Here is a 15567-nt window from a genome sequence, read left to right on the forward strand (position 1 = left end):
GTCTACAGGGGCTTGATCAGGATAGTCTGAAACCACAATTTCTGCTTTTGTAATTCTTCATTGATCACAGTTACCGTTTTTAATGCTATGGTCACCGTTTTAACACTGTGTTATGCTATGTTATTTCAGTAGGTATAATTGCTATAAATAGTTTTAATAATACCATCCGTTTCCTTTCCTGAGTGCATTTTCCTTGCTTTCAGCTGAATGACCATATTCATTTTCACCTCCCACATTCCAAGGAAGAGTTGCCGAGGCCTTTCTCTGAATGATGACCCTTTTTGGAAAGCAGTTGTAGCCAAGGACGCTGAAGAGCCCTTTGCATTGCAAGGGAATGCGAGCCGATCAGCTGGGCAGCTGGCTGGCCGCCAGGAGCTCTGCTCCCTAAGGCACAGGCTTAGTCATGTAAAGCCCTGCTCATTTTCCATCCCTAAGCCTAGAGGCTGTGTTGGTTGTAGCTGAGGCTCAAAGGATATGGTGGTGTTTGGCTCAGGCACGAGGGTCACCCACGCTGCCTAAGGGCTGGCTGAAGTCAAAGGGGCCCCTCAGGCACGGCTTCCCTGTGGAAACCCTTGTGGGGTGTAGCTAGCAGAGGCAGGACAGTCGCAATGAAAGCCTCACCATATCTACTGTTATTTTGAGCAGGACAGCTTGGTGGCCCAGTGGTCCACAGCCTGTTCCAAGCCTGTGCTGGTATATGTCTAGTTTTGATAAGCAATCATATAAACAGAGTGGAGGAGAGCCCTTTCAAACCAGAGGGAGCTGAGGATGGCACCTCCCAAGCTTTGATCCTTACCTAAGCTTAATTTCTCTCCTTCCATCTTTTATTTGGGGATAATAATACTGATACTTAACCATTTTGTAAAGCTGATGTATCAGCTGATGTTTTTAAGTAGCACTGTTTGGTAAAAACTAAAGGGTAGGTAGATAGAAGCATACATTCAAGAGTTAGAGCTTCTGGCCACAGCCATCAAGAGTGACTAATGCATTCATCTCATGTCCCCAAGGACCCCGCTCCAAACACATAACGATGGCTCCAAATTTTAAAGTATTAACTCATTGCATATAAGTAAAATACATGGGAGTGTGATTTACCTGAACGAGAAATAATGTTTCCAAGCCCTTGTGGGATACTAAAGCTGCATGGAGGTGACATTAGCAAGTGGTTTTGGTTGGGGGTTAAGGAGAGGACAGAGGATCTGTGAGAGATAGTGAGATAACAGAAGGGAGAAGGTTGTTATGTGTTAATGGGAACAGTGGTCCAGATAATGATCTGCCTGTCTAATCATCAGTCTCATTTCCCCCCCCTTGTCTGGCTCCAAAATCCTAAAAGCAAGTATAGGTCACCTTGTTTAGCAGCTAGAGAGCAGAGAAATTGTGGTAGGTGGACTTGTGATGGGAAGCGACCCAAGGGGACAGCAAACTGAACAGCAAGGCCACACAGGGCTGGAGACTGGTGGGGTGCTGGTTGTGCAGAGAGGTTTTTACACACACACACACACGCGCGCGCACACACACACACACCCCCACACACATACCCATGGCACTTTGTCGTGCCGTCAGCAAGCCAAATAAAAGACATACATGACTATTGCTACTAATAGGAGGGCAGCTGTCCATTAGCGAATGAACTGTAATGTCCCTATAAAGCCACAGAATATGGTTATAATTGTCTAATAGAAGGATAATGAGGCTTTTAAAAGAAAAACAGCTGGGTTTTTTGAGCCAGCTGGTTTTAAGCAGGCAACTTGTTTCTTTAACCTTGACCCACAGGTATTTGCCAGTGTTGTGCCTGGGGCTGGTGGTCTAAGAAGCATGGCCAATGCACTACGAGACTGTCGTGGTTTGCAAGCCCCAGACTCACTGAGGAAGCCTTCAGGAAGGGGTTGGGTCTGGCAGTGGGATGGCTGCGTTGCACCCAGGGCCACCCGTTGTGCTCTTCGTTGGAGCTGGGGTCCTGTGTGATAGCTTGGGGCTCAGGGAAGGGGCTCTGAGGTGCTCGTCTAAAACCGAGCAAGGAGAAGGACTGACAGTGCCTTTGAAATCAAAAAGAAAACTAATTTTTACACACTGTTGCAGTTTTAATCAACCCTCCTTGTCTACTGGCTGCTCCTTTGCAACTAACTTCAACCTTCTCATGATTAGATATCTATATAGATTGTCTCTGGAGACACTGAAAAGAGAGAGGTAGCTCCAGATTCATGCCATTTCTATTAAATGCTTGACTTAGGGGGGATTATCCACTGGAGGCACTTTAGGAGATGAGTATTAGACACAATTGCTATCTAACAACATGCTTATGGTTGCACTGGGTTCAGATAACACTCAGTTTCTCAGGGATTTCAAATATTTCCATTGCTCTTAAACCTAATTAAGCAAATCAAGGTTCTGAAGGAAGTTGAGAGCGAGGAGACTTTCTCTGACTTTTGATTTTGCACACCTCTTTCTATACCTGAGGTGCCCAAAACTTACATATTCAGTACTTCCATGTACGACAATGAGGTGGGGAAATGCAGCAGCCCATCTCTGGCTCAGACACTCCTGTATAAAGAAATTAATGTCCTTGTATAAAGCTCTGTCTTCCAGTGCTCTGGAGCCTGTCCCATGATCCCTAGATTTATAAAAAATATTGTATGCAGAGCTGCCTCTCCCTGCAGGAACTTTAACTGGCTTTGTGGGGTGCTCAGACACTGCTGCGGATCTGCACCGGTGGCCCAGCACCCAGCTGCAAACGCTCCTGAACAGGGAAAGATGATGGTACTTGGCGTGCACGGTGCACGGCGTGCTTGGAGCCCGCAGGCAGGCACTGCCTCTGCCATCACTGCTGTTTCGCATGAGCCCAAGGACTGTTTTGTCCCACATTTGGCATAAATCTCCCTCTAACTGTGATAGCATCTTTGGGTAATTGTCATAAATAAACAGAAGGACTCGTCTTCCCCTCCATCCCTCCCATTTTTTTAAGCAGTGCGGATATTTAGTAACCAAAAGCATGATTGCACCATGATGGCAGACCTTTTGCCTAGAATGTCATCTTTGCATTTGCAGTATGACCTACGTGAGCGCCATGCTGCCATCACTCTGAAGTAGAGTTGAAAAGCTCGCTGGGCAGCAGGCGTGGAGTCCTGGGGCTGCAGGGCCCCGGCGGTGAGCTGGGCAGTGAGGGATCATCAGCATCGTTTGTGGGTTTTTCCTGCCGACCACGCTACGGCACTGTTCCTCTGATAATATGTCTGCTCTTGGAAGTGTTATCAAAATGGAGACGAAAGGAGGATCCCTTCAAAACTTTGTATCTAGACATAAAGCCAGAAAACAAAGGAAGTTTGGGAAAAAAAGAAGGGTGCTGCACAAAAGAAGGGTGTTACGGTAGTGACAGTCTAATAGTTGATACAAATATATATTTTAGAGGCAGGGTGTATTTAATGCGACTGTTTGTGCCTCAGACTCGGTGTTTGTCGGCACTTTGACACCAAGATGGGAAACTGAGGCTAGAACAGCAGAAAAATTGCCAGAAACAAGGCAGGAAAGGAGCTTTAGCAGGAAAACGCACAGGAAAAAGCCGGATCTTAGATCTTGAGGAAGAAAAACTGCAAAATTTGTCTAATTAAGGAATGTAGAACTAGACCGGGTGAGCTAAGGACGTTGATTTGCACATCAGGAGAAAGGAGAAGAGGCCTCACAAAAATAAAATCAGAGATGCAGGATGAAAACCAGGACAGAAGCATGGGGAATGGGATTGGAAGGGCTCAGAGCGGGAGGCATAGTGGTACAATCATATGCTGTGGACAGGTCAAGGATGGTAAGAGCAGTATAGGTCCTAACGTTCAAGTGAAAATTTGTATTACTTGTTGAGAGCCATTGCAATGGGGTGATGGAGACTTGAAACTAGACAGGTTAGACAAGCGTAGAGCTGAAAGTCAGAATTCATAGCACCTTTATGCATCCTGGAAAAAAATACAGCTCAAAATACAATTGCCTAAGAAATTACTGTGAAACTGCTGCAGCTACAGTTAGCAGAACCCGAGTCCCTCTTTTTAAGAAGGTGGGTGGATGGATGGTTGGATGGATGGATGGACGGACAGAGCGGGTTTGGCTTTGGAACTCACCCCTTTTGCTTCCTGCCGTGCTCATATTGGTCATGATGAAAAAATTGGCTTTGTCTTCAGCTGAAACCTTCATACACATTAATGTTCTTTAAGTAATGGATCGTGCAGATCCTAATATGGGCACTAAAAACAAAGGCTATACAAATAAATACTGGGAAAGGGCCCACAGCTTCCTGAAGACTGATAGCCAGATTTCTTTCTGCATGCCTTTTGCATCCTGTTGATGATATGACACTTTTTCCCTAGTAATGTCCAAGACACGTACTGCATTAATCAGATAATTTAACTTTCCATGATCTAGCCCTAAGAAATGTAATTTAACTTTTTTCCCCTCCCTCTTTGACTCCCTTTGACAACTGACTTTTTCCTAATGGTTTCTCCAACCCAAGAAATCTGGCAAAAGTTATTATATTGTTCTCAGAGCAATGTTTGTGGTGTGATTAATGCGTGATTAGCTACCTGAAGCTTTATAATGGCCTTGCTCTTTCAAAGGCTTATCCGTGATCCATACTGCATTTGAATGGAGTCTTGTGAAAGCCAGCGGGAGTATGGACGCCAATACAGTTAAATCCACATATATTTTAAGGATTTGGGTACCCAAGGATGGTACCCAAAACCAGCCTTATGCACAAATGACCACACATTCCTTCAGCTTTGCAATGACTGCATGGAAATCAATAGGCGGATTGGATGTGTGGCGCTAATATGAAAAAGAAAGGAATATATTCTTGAATAATGCAAAAATGCGTTATTAATTCTCCCCCTGCCTCATGTGGTATGTTCCCCATACTGTAGCACTGGTCTCATTAGATACAACTGAAGACAGCTTGTCTCTCTTGTTGTAGTTGCAGGTGGACCTTGATCAGGAATATCAAGACAAATTCAAAAGACTGCCTTTGGAAATTCTGGAGTTCGTACAGGAAGCCATGAAAGGGAAAATCAGTGAAGATGGAGACCACAGTTCAGCCCCCTCTTCCCTGGCATCTGACAGTGGAAAATCAAATCATAAACCTCTGCAAAGTGAAGAGGAATTGGAAGAAGATAATCCAGAAAAAGTATTTGATACTACTTTTTAGCTGCCCAAGAAACAATCAGTGCGCCAGGGCGCACCACTCCCCAGCTGCCCGTCTCCGCTTTCCCGATGTGAGCTGCCGCTGAAGCGCTTCAGGAGGCAGGAGGAATCTGCATTCAAGTGCACATTTCCCAAAAGGAACATTTTCTAAAAAGTATTGTGCAAAGGTCTTCATTCTCATTCTTCATCTTATTATTATTCTAAAGCTTAGTGCAGTTGCAATGGGAAAATTAATATGTTAACCATCCTCTCCTCTTTTTTTTTTTTTCTTTTTTTTTTTTTTTGGCCAATTTACAATGGGTAATTTTCTGGCCATGTTCACTGTTAAGAATGTTTAATGAAGACCAGTGTATTGTACAGAGACAAACGTGTGCAGATTTCCTTTTGAAGTGCCCGTGCAAGGTGCTCCAAACTAATACAGATCTTAGAGAATATTATAACAGTACTTAATCATATTTGTTTCCTTCTTTATAACTGCACCTTGACAGCTGTACCATCATTTTACATTTGCACTGAAACATTTAATCCTTTTTAGCTTTGCAAGCACTGGTGGCTTGCTGTCTTGATATTATGTTTATCACATGGAAAGAAATATATTTGCTGCTGAAAATTCTTGGAACTGTGGGGACAAGAGGAAAACACAGAGAAGAACTCTGCCTGGAGATTGTCGGTGTCTGTGTACGTCCGTGTTTGTTACGCTGTGTGAGTGCATATATGTTTGTATATATATATAGCTATATGTGCACACACATCCGTCTATATACACACACGGCATGTTTCTATTTGAAGTCGGTGTGGTCTCTTGGCAAAAGGAAGAGTTTCAGGGATACGTGAATAGAGAATCTTTATGAAAGCTAACATCTGGGTTATACTGCTATAAAATAGTCATTGAATCATAAAATTCTTTTTGTGGTGTTAGTGTTGTAAATCAAAGTAGTTTTAGAATATAAATTTGATATATATTTTGCAGACTCAAACGTATTGATTTTAAGTATCATATTTTAAGCTTACTGAATTTGATAGGATTATAACATGTTTAGGACTACAGTATTTGAAATTTAACAGAATCTTCCATTATTTTTAAGACTGAGGTTCAGTTTTACTAAGGTCTAAAATTTAAAAGCAAAGTATAAAAACCTGATCACTGTTATTTAAAAATGTATATTAATCTGTTTAACTGACTTCTTAAAGTAAGAACAATCAAAGTTCATGTACTGTATGATACGCATGAGAGAAGTAACAGCACATTTTCAGAAATGTATATCAGATGACAGAGAGACTTTGTGAAAGTCAGGGTATTTGAAAAGGTAAAGAAATGCTATTCTCTGGATTCCCGTACTAACAGAAATAGGAACTATGAAACATTACAGACGGATTCTTATTTGTACCCGAGCCGATGCATAATGCTAAAGGCCTTTCCCTCAGCCACGCGGTGAGGAGGCGTCTTGGGGCAAAGGATAAACTGGCTCAAAAGACGTAGATTTGCATCGAGAGGCTTGATCCTGCAAACGCGCATAAATGACTTTTCCTGCGCACCGCTGGGCTCCGTGCAGCTGTTCTGGGGAATAATGTTCACACACATGTTTGCAAGATCGGGGCCTTACTTTGTATTAAGAAGCAATCAGAGAAAGAAGTCGATCACGTAAGGAGGCATTTTAATACATTGTAACAGTTAAGTTACTTTACTTCCATTCCCTCAGGATTTTAGTACTTTAAAGTAACTTATTTTATTTAAATTTAAGCAATAAAATACAAATCAAGCTTAAGTTTTCAGTTAAATAATGGTGTGTGTGTATATATATAAGTTCAAATCTTGGAAAACAGACAGTATTTTGATGTTTCTTTTTTAAACTTAGAGCAGAAAGAAAGAAAAATTGCACATTGTTTGGAGATCATATTTTGGATTAAACTATTCTGGTTTATGATGATGAAATTAGTGAACATGAAATTCAAAAATCTGACTTTCATCTTAATGCTAGGAAAGGTGAATCCTCTGTTAATCCTTGTTTTGCACTTTGAAATCAATCTTAGTAACTCATTGAAAATGTGGAGAGTCAAGATGTAATGCTGCATTTTATAAAGTAAAAACAACATATTGTCTAAATTATGAAAAGAATAAACTGATAGCAGTGTTCACAATAAAACTGAAGACTATTGCATTATAGAAACCGTTGTACAGCGCAGGCTTTTCGGTCAAATCTTAGCTCCTTTGAATTTCAGCGCTACCTTCCCATGAACTTCAGTGGAGCCAGGACTTCACCACAGTCTTCAAAGAAACTTGGGCAAATACCAATTAACCTTTTATTTATATTTAAAAATAACTAAATATACCGGTTGGATTAAATATACTATCAGCTGTAGTCATTTTACAGTACGTTTGTATTTGACCATTTCCTCTACTCATGTTTTTTTATATCTGTACAGTGCCACTTTCTGCAGGTGTAAGGTAGTGTGTAATACTGTACATCTTGCATTGTTCAAACTATTTCAGTGAAACAGATATCATTTAATATTGATATTACTTGAACTAGAGTAAGATAATGAAAAAAGGGTCTTTATGATGTGCGAGTCTTGTGCCTTTTATGTATTTGCCTTGTTCCGTGTTGAATGTGTGGAAATGCTGTATCGTGGACTTTCTGCTGTATAGAATAGAGCTGTCTATATTAAACTAGGTTGTGCACTTCAGATATCTTTACACTACTGAAAATAGCTTGGTTTTGGCAGTATAAGCAGAATTTTAAAAATTCTAACGAAGGCCAGACATTTTAGATTTAACATGTTCATAATTATGTTAATTAATGCTCATGTATTAGCTAAACATTCACTGAAAGATAACTAAAGGGACATCATTGCTTGCCTTTCTTTGAAATCAGTGTTGCTCTTGTACATTGTATTAATAGTGTCTGTGATTGATTAGTCCTTGATGATTTGCTTTCGAAGTAGGATGAAATATTTCAGTTAACATGTACATATTTTTTGGTTCCTCAATCTACGATTGTTTCAGAGGCATAATTCACATTTTTGTAAAAATTCTATGCAATTTTGTGGCATGATGTTTCTTCCACTTGTAATTTTATGTGCTTACATTACAGATCCAAAGGACAAATAAAAATTTCTTAACACAAGACAGTTGTTTTCTCGGTTCATTGACTGAAAAGCCTCAGTTGACTCCGGAGATCTCACAGACCTCGAAGGCCTTACCCTGACCCCTTTGCTCCCAGGAAGGGCAGTGCCAGGAGGAGTCCGTGAAGTTTCTCTGCGGGCTCTTGTGTTCACAACAACGAGAACAAGAAATTGCACGTGCCTAGGCATCCCCCGCCCCTCCCAGCAAAACGTGTATTTGCTGGTGCTCTGCAACAAGGGAAAACGAAAAAGTGCATGACAGCCAATGAACTGGTGAGAAAATTTATTGCTTTACAGGACAGGCTTTTGCAGAACAGCAATCGCATGATTTGCAGCCATACCTGTAAGCTGCCTCGACAAATTATAGCAGCCTTACTTCTCTTCCACTGCCCCAGCTGTTTCGCTAATCATCTATGCAATTATATATGCGCTGTGAAATGTACCTTTGCAGGGGCCTTCCACTGAGAGCACTGAAAAATAAATCTGTTCCTTTGGCTTTTGACTTTCCTTTCCCTGTTTAATTTACAATGTAAAAAATTATCTCTGGGAGAAGAGATAAGCAGGTATATTAATCCAGTGTACTAAGGGATATAACTATTAAAATAAATAGTCTCCAAGGCAGCTGGAGTCAAACTGCTCACTAGGAGAGGTGTGGGGAAATGGGGTCTGAGGAGGGGGATAGACACGGCATGGTGTAAAAGCAGGCGAAGAAGGGAGGAACAGAGCCAAAAGCTGAGCCCGTCAATTTGACAGAGAGGAGTAAGACTAAGACAGAAATGGCGGGGGGGGGGGGGAGCAAAAGAAAAGAAAAATGGGCACGTTTCCTTCCCAAAGGAGAGCAGTGGGGTGCGAAATCATCAAGAGCAAGGTTTGCCGAGGCCCCGTTAGCAAGCTGCCTGTTGCATAGCGAGGCAGGCGAGGGGAGGCAGCGCGGTGGCGAGGATTTCAGGAGGATGAGGGGGAAACAGTGATGGCGAGCACAGAGGAAAAATCCAGGAGGCCATGGGAAGGATCGGGAAACAACCCTCGGCTCCCGTGGGGCCCAGCGAGGCAGGATTCTCACAGCCGGCCCAGCAGGCGACCTTGGCGCTTGTTGTACTTGGGCCACAGGAGACTCACTTGGCTGCTGAGGAGAGAGGGCGACAGGCTGGGATGTGTGGAAGAGCTATTTGGAGGCTGACCAAGGGGAAGATGGTGTCGCGGAGGCCAGGCAGCGGGGCCAGAGTCGTGCGTGCTCTCATGCAGCTATGGGCACTATGCGAAGCAAGCCCATTGGGTTGCTGAAGCTTCAAGTGGATTCTGCAAATGCTCCTGGTGATGGCCAGAAGAAAACCAGTCTCGCCACAGCAGCAGAAGTCTGCTACTACCAGCTGGGGAAGGTGACCAAAGACTTCATTTTGCCCTCAAAGTGAACGCTTTGATAACTAGTGCCAGCGCCACGTTCCACCACGAGTAATTGATACTCAGCTTTGTGAGCCTTACATCGTTTCCTTCACAGTGATGCAGCCTCCAGGCAGGGGCTGGAGGGTGGCTGGATCCAACTGAGATGTTGGGGTGGCCGTTGGGGAACATCGCTGAGCAGGGCAGGAAGAGTTTGGAGCAGGTGAGCAGGCTGAAGGGCTGTACAACCAGGCCTCCTAGAATCTGGGCATGCACTCAAACCCTAGAAAATCATTTCAAGCTGTACCTTTGAAAGACGTGAATGGGGGTTTAAACCCACAAAAACTACATCATAGCCTTGGACTTCAGGAGAGCTGCACAAGTCAAATCTGCCAGCCCTGGCTGAAGCACCCAAGCTCCTGAAGCCACTAAGTTTCAGCTACAAAATTCAGGTCAGCATTTCTTGTACACAGATTGGCTTCAACGACTGCATTTGGCTTGTTTGGGCACTCATTTAAAGACCTCTTGCTTGCTCCCGTACCTGTAGAATAACCTAACTCTAAATCTGAATATCACTTCTGAAATCAGGCATCAAGGAGCCAGGTAGTTTCTGGCTACAGTAGCGTTACTTAATGTGAAAACAGCTAAATCCTCTCCCGGATTTGGCCAGAAGACACCTGAATGCCAAGTGAGGCCACTTCTGTGACCCTGCCATTTCCCATGGAGTTGAAACAGTTAATCCTGACCTCCCTTTCCAGCTCTGCCCAGACATGGAGCTTCCCTAAATACACACAGCAGGATGTGCTTGGCCATCATTAGACCTAGTACCCCCTCAGAGTCAGGGCTCTGGCCTTACGCTTCTTTAAGGGCTCAGTAGGAGAAGAAGGAGTCCCTGTGCAGAGAAGGAAGGTCGACTTAGCAAAGGGCTCAGTGCAGGAAATTAAAGCCACATGCAAAAAGCAGCAGGTGATGGTCACTAGTGAAGTTAAGGAAGCTGACTGCAGAAACGTGTTCTGGGATTAAAAAAGGTCCTCTAAAGAGAGCCTGTCCTCAGGTGTGCACTGGTAGGACAGTCAGGAGGAGGAAAGGCTTGGAGCTTGTGCTGCTTTCCACAGCATAGTTCCCTTTTACTTTTTCTAAGTGGATGGGTTTAGAGGCTCAGTTCATAGCTTCCTCAGGATCAGTACCATGGGGGTAGCATGACTGAAAGGAGGATCTGAGGGAAAAAGACCTGAAGAAATGAAAAATCCAGGTGTTCAGCTTGCAGACAGTAAAGAAGAAAATATTGGAGGTAACGCGTTATCTACTGTATAACTAATATGATTTTAAAGGGCTGGGGTTGGGAAATGGTGGGCTGCAAAAATGGTGATGAGACTATAGTGCAGTGAGAGGTGCTAATCATCTTGGCTGGAGCAGGTAGAAGGGCTTTAAGAAGCACTGGAAGAGCCAAGCTCTAATTAGGAACAAATTGAAGCCAACCTGATGAATGTGAAGAGAAGATATTTAAAACCTGCTGCTGTATCAATTGTGGAAGCCTGGCTAATGAGCAGGAGAGCTTGGCAACTTCCATCGCTGAGAACTGTAATGTAATTAGTGTTACTGAGCTGTGGTGGGATAATTGGCCTGTTCAAGTAAGTGATTACAGCCTGTGTAATGGGGATCAAATCATTTAAAAAGAAAAAAAAAAGGGGGGGGGGGTTAAATCAAACTTTGTTCTATTCTTGGGTAAGATGAAGTTTAGTTGGTAAATGTTGCTGTATTGATCTAATCCACCCATGGCAGGAGCTGCGAGCAGGGCAGGTGTCTTGCCTTCAGCTGGGGAAGAAGTTACAGATGTGAAATACTCTGTCTAGGTTTTGTACCAGCATTTTCAGGAAGGTGCAGAGAAAAGCTGTCTCTGTGCCCTGCCTGGGCTATAGATTGATAGCTGAAAGTTGGGCTTCACAGGGAAACCACCGGAGGCTGGCGAGCTCTCTGGTCTCCAGGAAAGGCTTAACACCAGCTGACAGAGAGAAGCTGGAGGCAAGCAAGTTAGAGACAGAGGACAATCTTATTTTCTTCCTTTCTGCAGAAGCACACCAGAGATGATTAATTGCAAGTACCAACAGAAAAGGTTAATGATGAGCTGCAGAAGACGGTGCGACACCGTGTTACTCGCACCATGCGGTCAGCGTAGATGCAGCAGAGAGGAATGTGATGGAAAAGCCAGACCAGACGGTCTCACAGTGTCTCCTGGCCTTAAGGTCCGTGAATCTTATCACAATGTTCTTCTCTTGGAGGGTTTTTTTCCCCCAGGAGGGCACTTTCACATGCGATCACCCAAAAGGTTGTGATTCCCTTTGGAAAGGCTTTGTAATGTCCTTTAATTGCCAGGGTCAGTAAAGGAGCTGTGAGTGTGGTTTCTGCGGGTTCAGCCATATGAGATGTCTCCCAGAAAATGAGCTGCCTGTCTCCAAGGGTGTAAATCAGTAAAAGTGTGGCATCTCAGGAGCCCTCAGCAATAAATAAGGAAACTCAACCCAAGTGCTCTCACAGCTTGCCACCAGCTGAGCGGAGCAGATGAACTCCCTGGGTGGAAGCTAACCCAAGCCATAAAGTCTGCGGTAAGACACGTCTCTGACTCATCGAGTGTTGCCTGTCGGCCTTGGGGAAACAGCTGGAGATGGAGCCCCAGCGAGGAGGAGGAGGAGGCAGCAGCGGCTGTGGCGTGCCACTGTTTCCATCCAAGGGTGCAATGATCTTAGCAGAGAGCTCGGTTCCTTGAGCTTCCCTCTCCATCTAGGGGAAAAGCCTCTCCTGATGAGAAGGGACTTCTAGAAGAAGGAAACAGCCTGTATTCCCTTTAGTAAATAAGTATTAAGCCCTGCTTTCACTTTTCCTGCTGCAAAATGGTCCCTCTGATCGTTAAGCCCAAGACAGCAGCCCAGCCGTCAGCAGGGTTGTTAGCTGCCGTGATTTATGGGCTGGAGGAGACCACAGAGGCCCCTTCACACCGTCACTGCCTTCTGTGCCTTGCTCAGAAACCTGCAGGCAGCTGCCAGGCGCAGCTGGAGAGGGAGGGAAGGGGGAAAGGTCCTTCCCCACTCCCCAGGAGGTATTTTCCTGCACCTGCAGAAGTGCTGGGTGGGCAATGGGGCTGGTACCCCCCTTCAGCAGGGCTGGTACCCCCCTCAGCAGGGCTGGGGATGGCGCAGAGCTGGTGCGAGCGGCACATGCTGTCCTGCATCACCTGCTGTCTTGCATCACCTGGGTTTGTACCACACATGGAGTCATGCCATGAAATGCTGCTGTGCCATGGGACCCCAGGCAGCGCAGGGACCCTGGGCAGCACAGGGTCTCTGCTCTCTGTGAGCTGCCAAGAAACGTTGCACTGCCTCGCTTGTGCAGGACCCAATTTAGCCCAGTGCTTTGGAGCATTCACCAGTGAGCGGCTCCTACACCTTGCTGCTATTAGCTCCTTTTGTTATATTAGGGTCCTAGAAATAGGAAGAAAACACCCTGGTATCACCTTGATAGCAACAAAACAATTGCTCTGCTTTCCCCAAGGAAATCCAGCTTTGGGCATGCACTTTTCCTTTGCGCTGCAGCTTTCTATGAAAAGCAACTATTTTCTATTGCCATAATTCAAAAAAACCCATATCTGGCTTTACAAATTGCTGTTCCCTCAGCCTGGTGACAGAGCGGGGAGCTGTGATAACTTTCTTGTGTCAAAGTAACTAATGAGAAGGAAATTATCTGGCTCTCTATGGAAATGCTGCTGTTCTCAGCTCCTTGGGGGATGCCGCAGGTCCCCGCCTGCAAACCAATACCGCGATGTGCCACGTGCCAGTTGAGGACCGAGGGTGCTGGCCAGGGCCAGAACATGGGAAGAAGCGTTTGCTGATGTTACACATAGTGGTATAAATCTTGTTTTTTCACCTGGACCTGCCTCACTACGGACTAAGGTGAATTTAATGCAATTATCCTATCTTGCCTCATGGAGTTAATACAGTTAAACATATTTTTTTCTGTGTATTCCAATCACTTACAAGCACTGGCATAGTTGCAGCTAAGTACTATTTGACTATATATAGCGCTACCTTAAAAATAGTTGTATGAAAACTAGCACGGGAACTGCATGTAAAATTGGACGGAGCTGGTTTTTACACAAATCGATTCCTCCGGCAGGTTCCTGCCCTTCTCCTGGGTTGAGCTTTCGTTTTCAAAACCTTTCCCATCCATTGGCACTAGCTGACACTCTGCAGCAGCCTCGGCAGAAACCCAGGCTGGAGGAGGCAAGGAGCAGCCTTGCTGTCCCTGGCAGAGGACAACCGGCAGGCAGGACCAGGCAGACCCGGTGGCCTCTGGAGCTGCAGCAGGGAATTGCACTTGCGCTCTCTGCCTGACTCTCTAGTTTGCAGCCCCAATCCTAAAATGCATGAAAACTGTACGATGTTTGATCTATTTGCAATGCCAATGTGCAGCACATGTCCTATTTCTTCCCTGTTCACTTGGTTTCTGAGCACTCTGGAGCATTGCCAGAAGTAAAGAAATAGCTCTACAAAATTATATTTATAACTTTTTGTTCCAGAAGGGGATTTCTTTGATATTTCTTGAAGAAATATAGAGGGTATTTCTTGAGCAGCCTGTCTAATCCAATTTAGAGATCGACGGGGATTGAAACCAGCTCCATGTGCACAAAAAGACCATCCTTCTTCCCTCCCGGGTCTCACCGCTGTGCATCATGCCTGCTGCCACCCCTTTATCAGGACCTTAGCCATATGCAGCCACCCCTCTCGCCAAGCACAGGCGCTCCTGCGGCTCTGCCTTGTTAATTCTGGGTTGCAGCAAGGCATCCATGCAGGAACGTGGGAGCCTTGGCCTCTCCACCAGTGCATGTCCACCTGCCCATAGGTAGCAGCTCTAAGGAGCATCACCGCAGTATCACCTCCACACCGCACGCTCTCGCTCCCCTCGTTAGCTCCACAGCAATTAGTGCACAGTGTTGTGAGCTCTTCATGCTACAAATTTCTTTAAGTGTCAGAATTTACTAGCCAGGTATTAATGTTGATTTTTAGCCTATCTGGAATATAGAGTGAAAAATCCAATGCTAGTTTTTATGAAGAGCCATTCCATACTTTCATAATAGACGTCAGAAAATTCCATCAATTACTGGGGTCTCTTCAGGGGAACTAATTATTGTGCCATGCATACCTAGTCTGAAAACTTAATAATATCTCTCGATGCTGCCAAAAGTCCTTTGGAGGTCTTACAGCCCACCAGGGAACTCTCTGCTCTGCTTTTTTCTTTTCTTTTTTTAAATGAACCATCAAATGTTCTGGGAGGGAGCCGGACTGGAAACTGCGTTTGCATGACTTCAGGGTGGTATTGTTCCTTTTTGGAGGGGAGGGAGGATATTTACTTTATTTTTTAATCCCTAGATCATCTTAGACTTGCCTTAGGTCAACCAACTGTGACTGCCCATTGCCGCACGCTCAGGGAACTGCAGCTGGATCCCTCCATCTCCAATGGGAATTGCCCCAGTTGCAGTAATTAACAGGCAGGTTTTAGGGTGGGTTTTTTTTGGGGGGAGGAGGTTATCTTAGCATTAGGCAGAAAGCAAAATGCCAACAGAGGCAAAGCTGTCTCGTGACTCCTTGCATGAATGCAACAAGACCCAGGGGGAGCACTGGGTATTTTTTATGTTGTTTGTTTGACAAATGCCCAACAGAGCGGCGGGCTCCACCCCAGTATAAAAGCATGGGGGATGATTGTGATCATATTGCTGAAGTGTTACTGGAGTATTTTCCCTCTTCCAGAACTACACATACCAAGGGCTGTTGCAGTCTATGGCAACGTGTATCAGAAAGAAACGAGAGTGGTGCAAGCTCACAGCGGAAAAGGTATCCC

At 44.8% G+C, this 15567-nt stretch overlaps 1 protein-coding gene and 1 long non-coding RNA gene across 4 annotated transcripts in view; both read left to right on the forward strand.

Annotated features, from left to right (window-relative positions):
- Window positions 1–8300, forward strand: part of PLCB1 (phospholipase C beta 1) — a 407361-nt gene extending 399061 nt beyond the window's left edge. For 2 of the 3 annotated variants that reach the window (XM_009476210.2, XM_087775451.1), the window contains one exon: window positions 4949–8300. In XM_009476210.2, the coding sequence (XP_009474485.1) occupies window positions 4949–5179 (231 nt within the window). In that variant the 3' untranslated portion in view covers window positions 5180–8300. The remainder of the gene's footprint in view (window positions 1–4948) is intronic. The other variant, XM_087775450.1, reaches the window with a different exon arrangement.
- Window positions 8301–11227: 2927 nt separating this feature from the next.
- LOC148053078 (uncharacterized) lies at window positions 11228–15333 on the forward strand. Its single transcript, XR_015708578.1, has 3 exons — window positions 11228–11309; window positions 11750–11921; window positions 12052–15333. It is a non-coding gene; the product is annotated as an uncharacterized LOC148053078 (long non-coding RNA).
- The last annotated feature ends 234 nt before the right edge of the window (window positions 15334–15567 follow it).

The sequence above is a fragment of the Nipponia nippon genome, unplaced genomic scaffold (assembly GCF_047370975.1).
Source record: "Nipponia nippon isolate SJK-2023a ecotype South Korea unplaced genomic scaffold, ASM4737097v1 scaffold_4, whole genome shotgun sequence".
NCBI classification, from domain to species: domain Eukaryota; kingdom Metazoa; phylum Chordata; class Aves; order Pelecaniformes; family Threskiornithidae; genus Nipponia; species Nipponia nippon.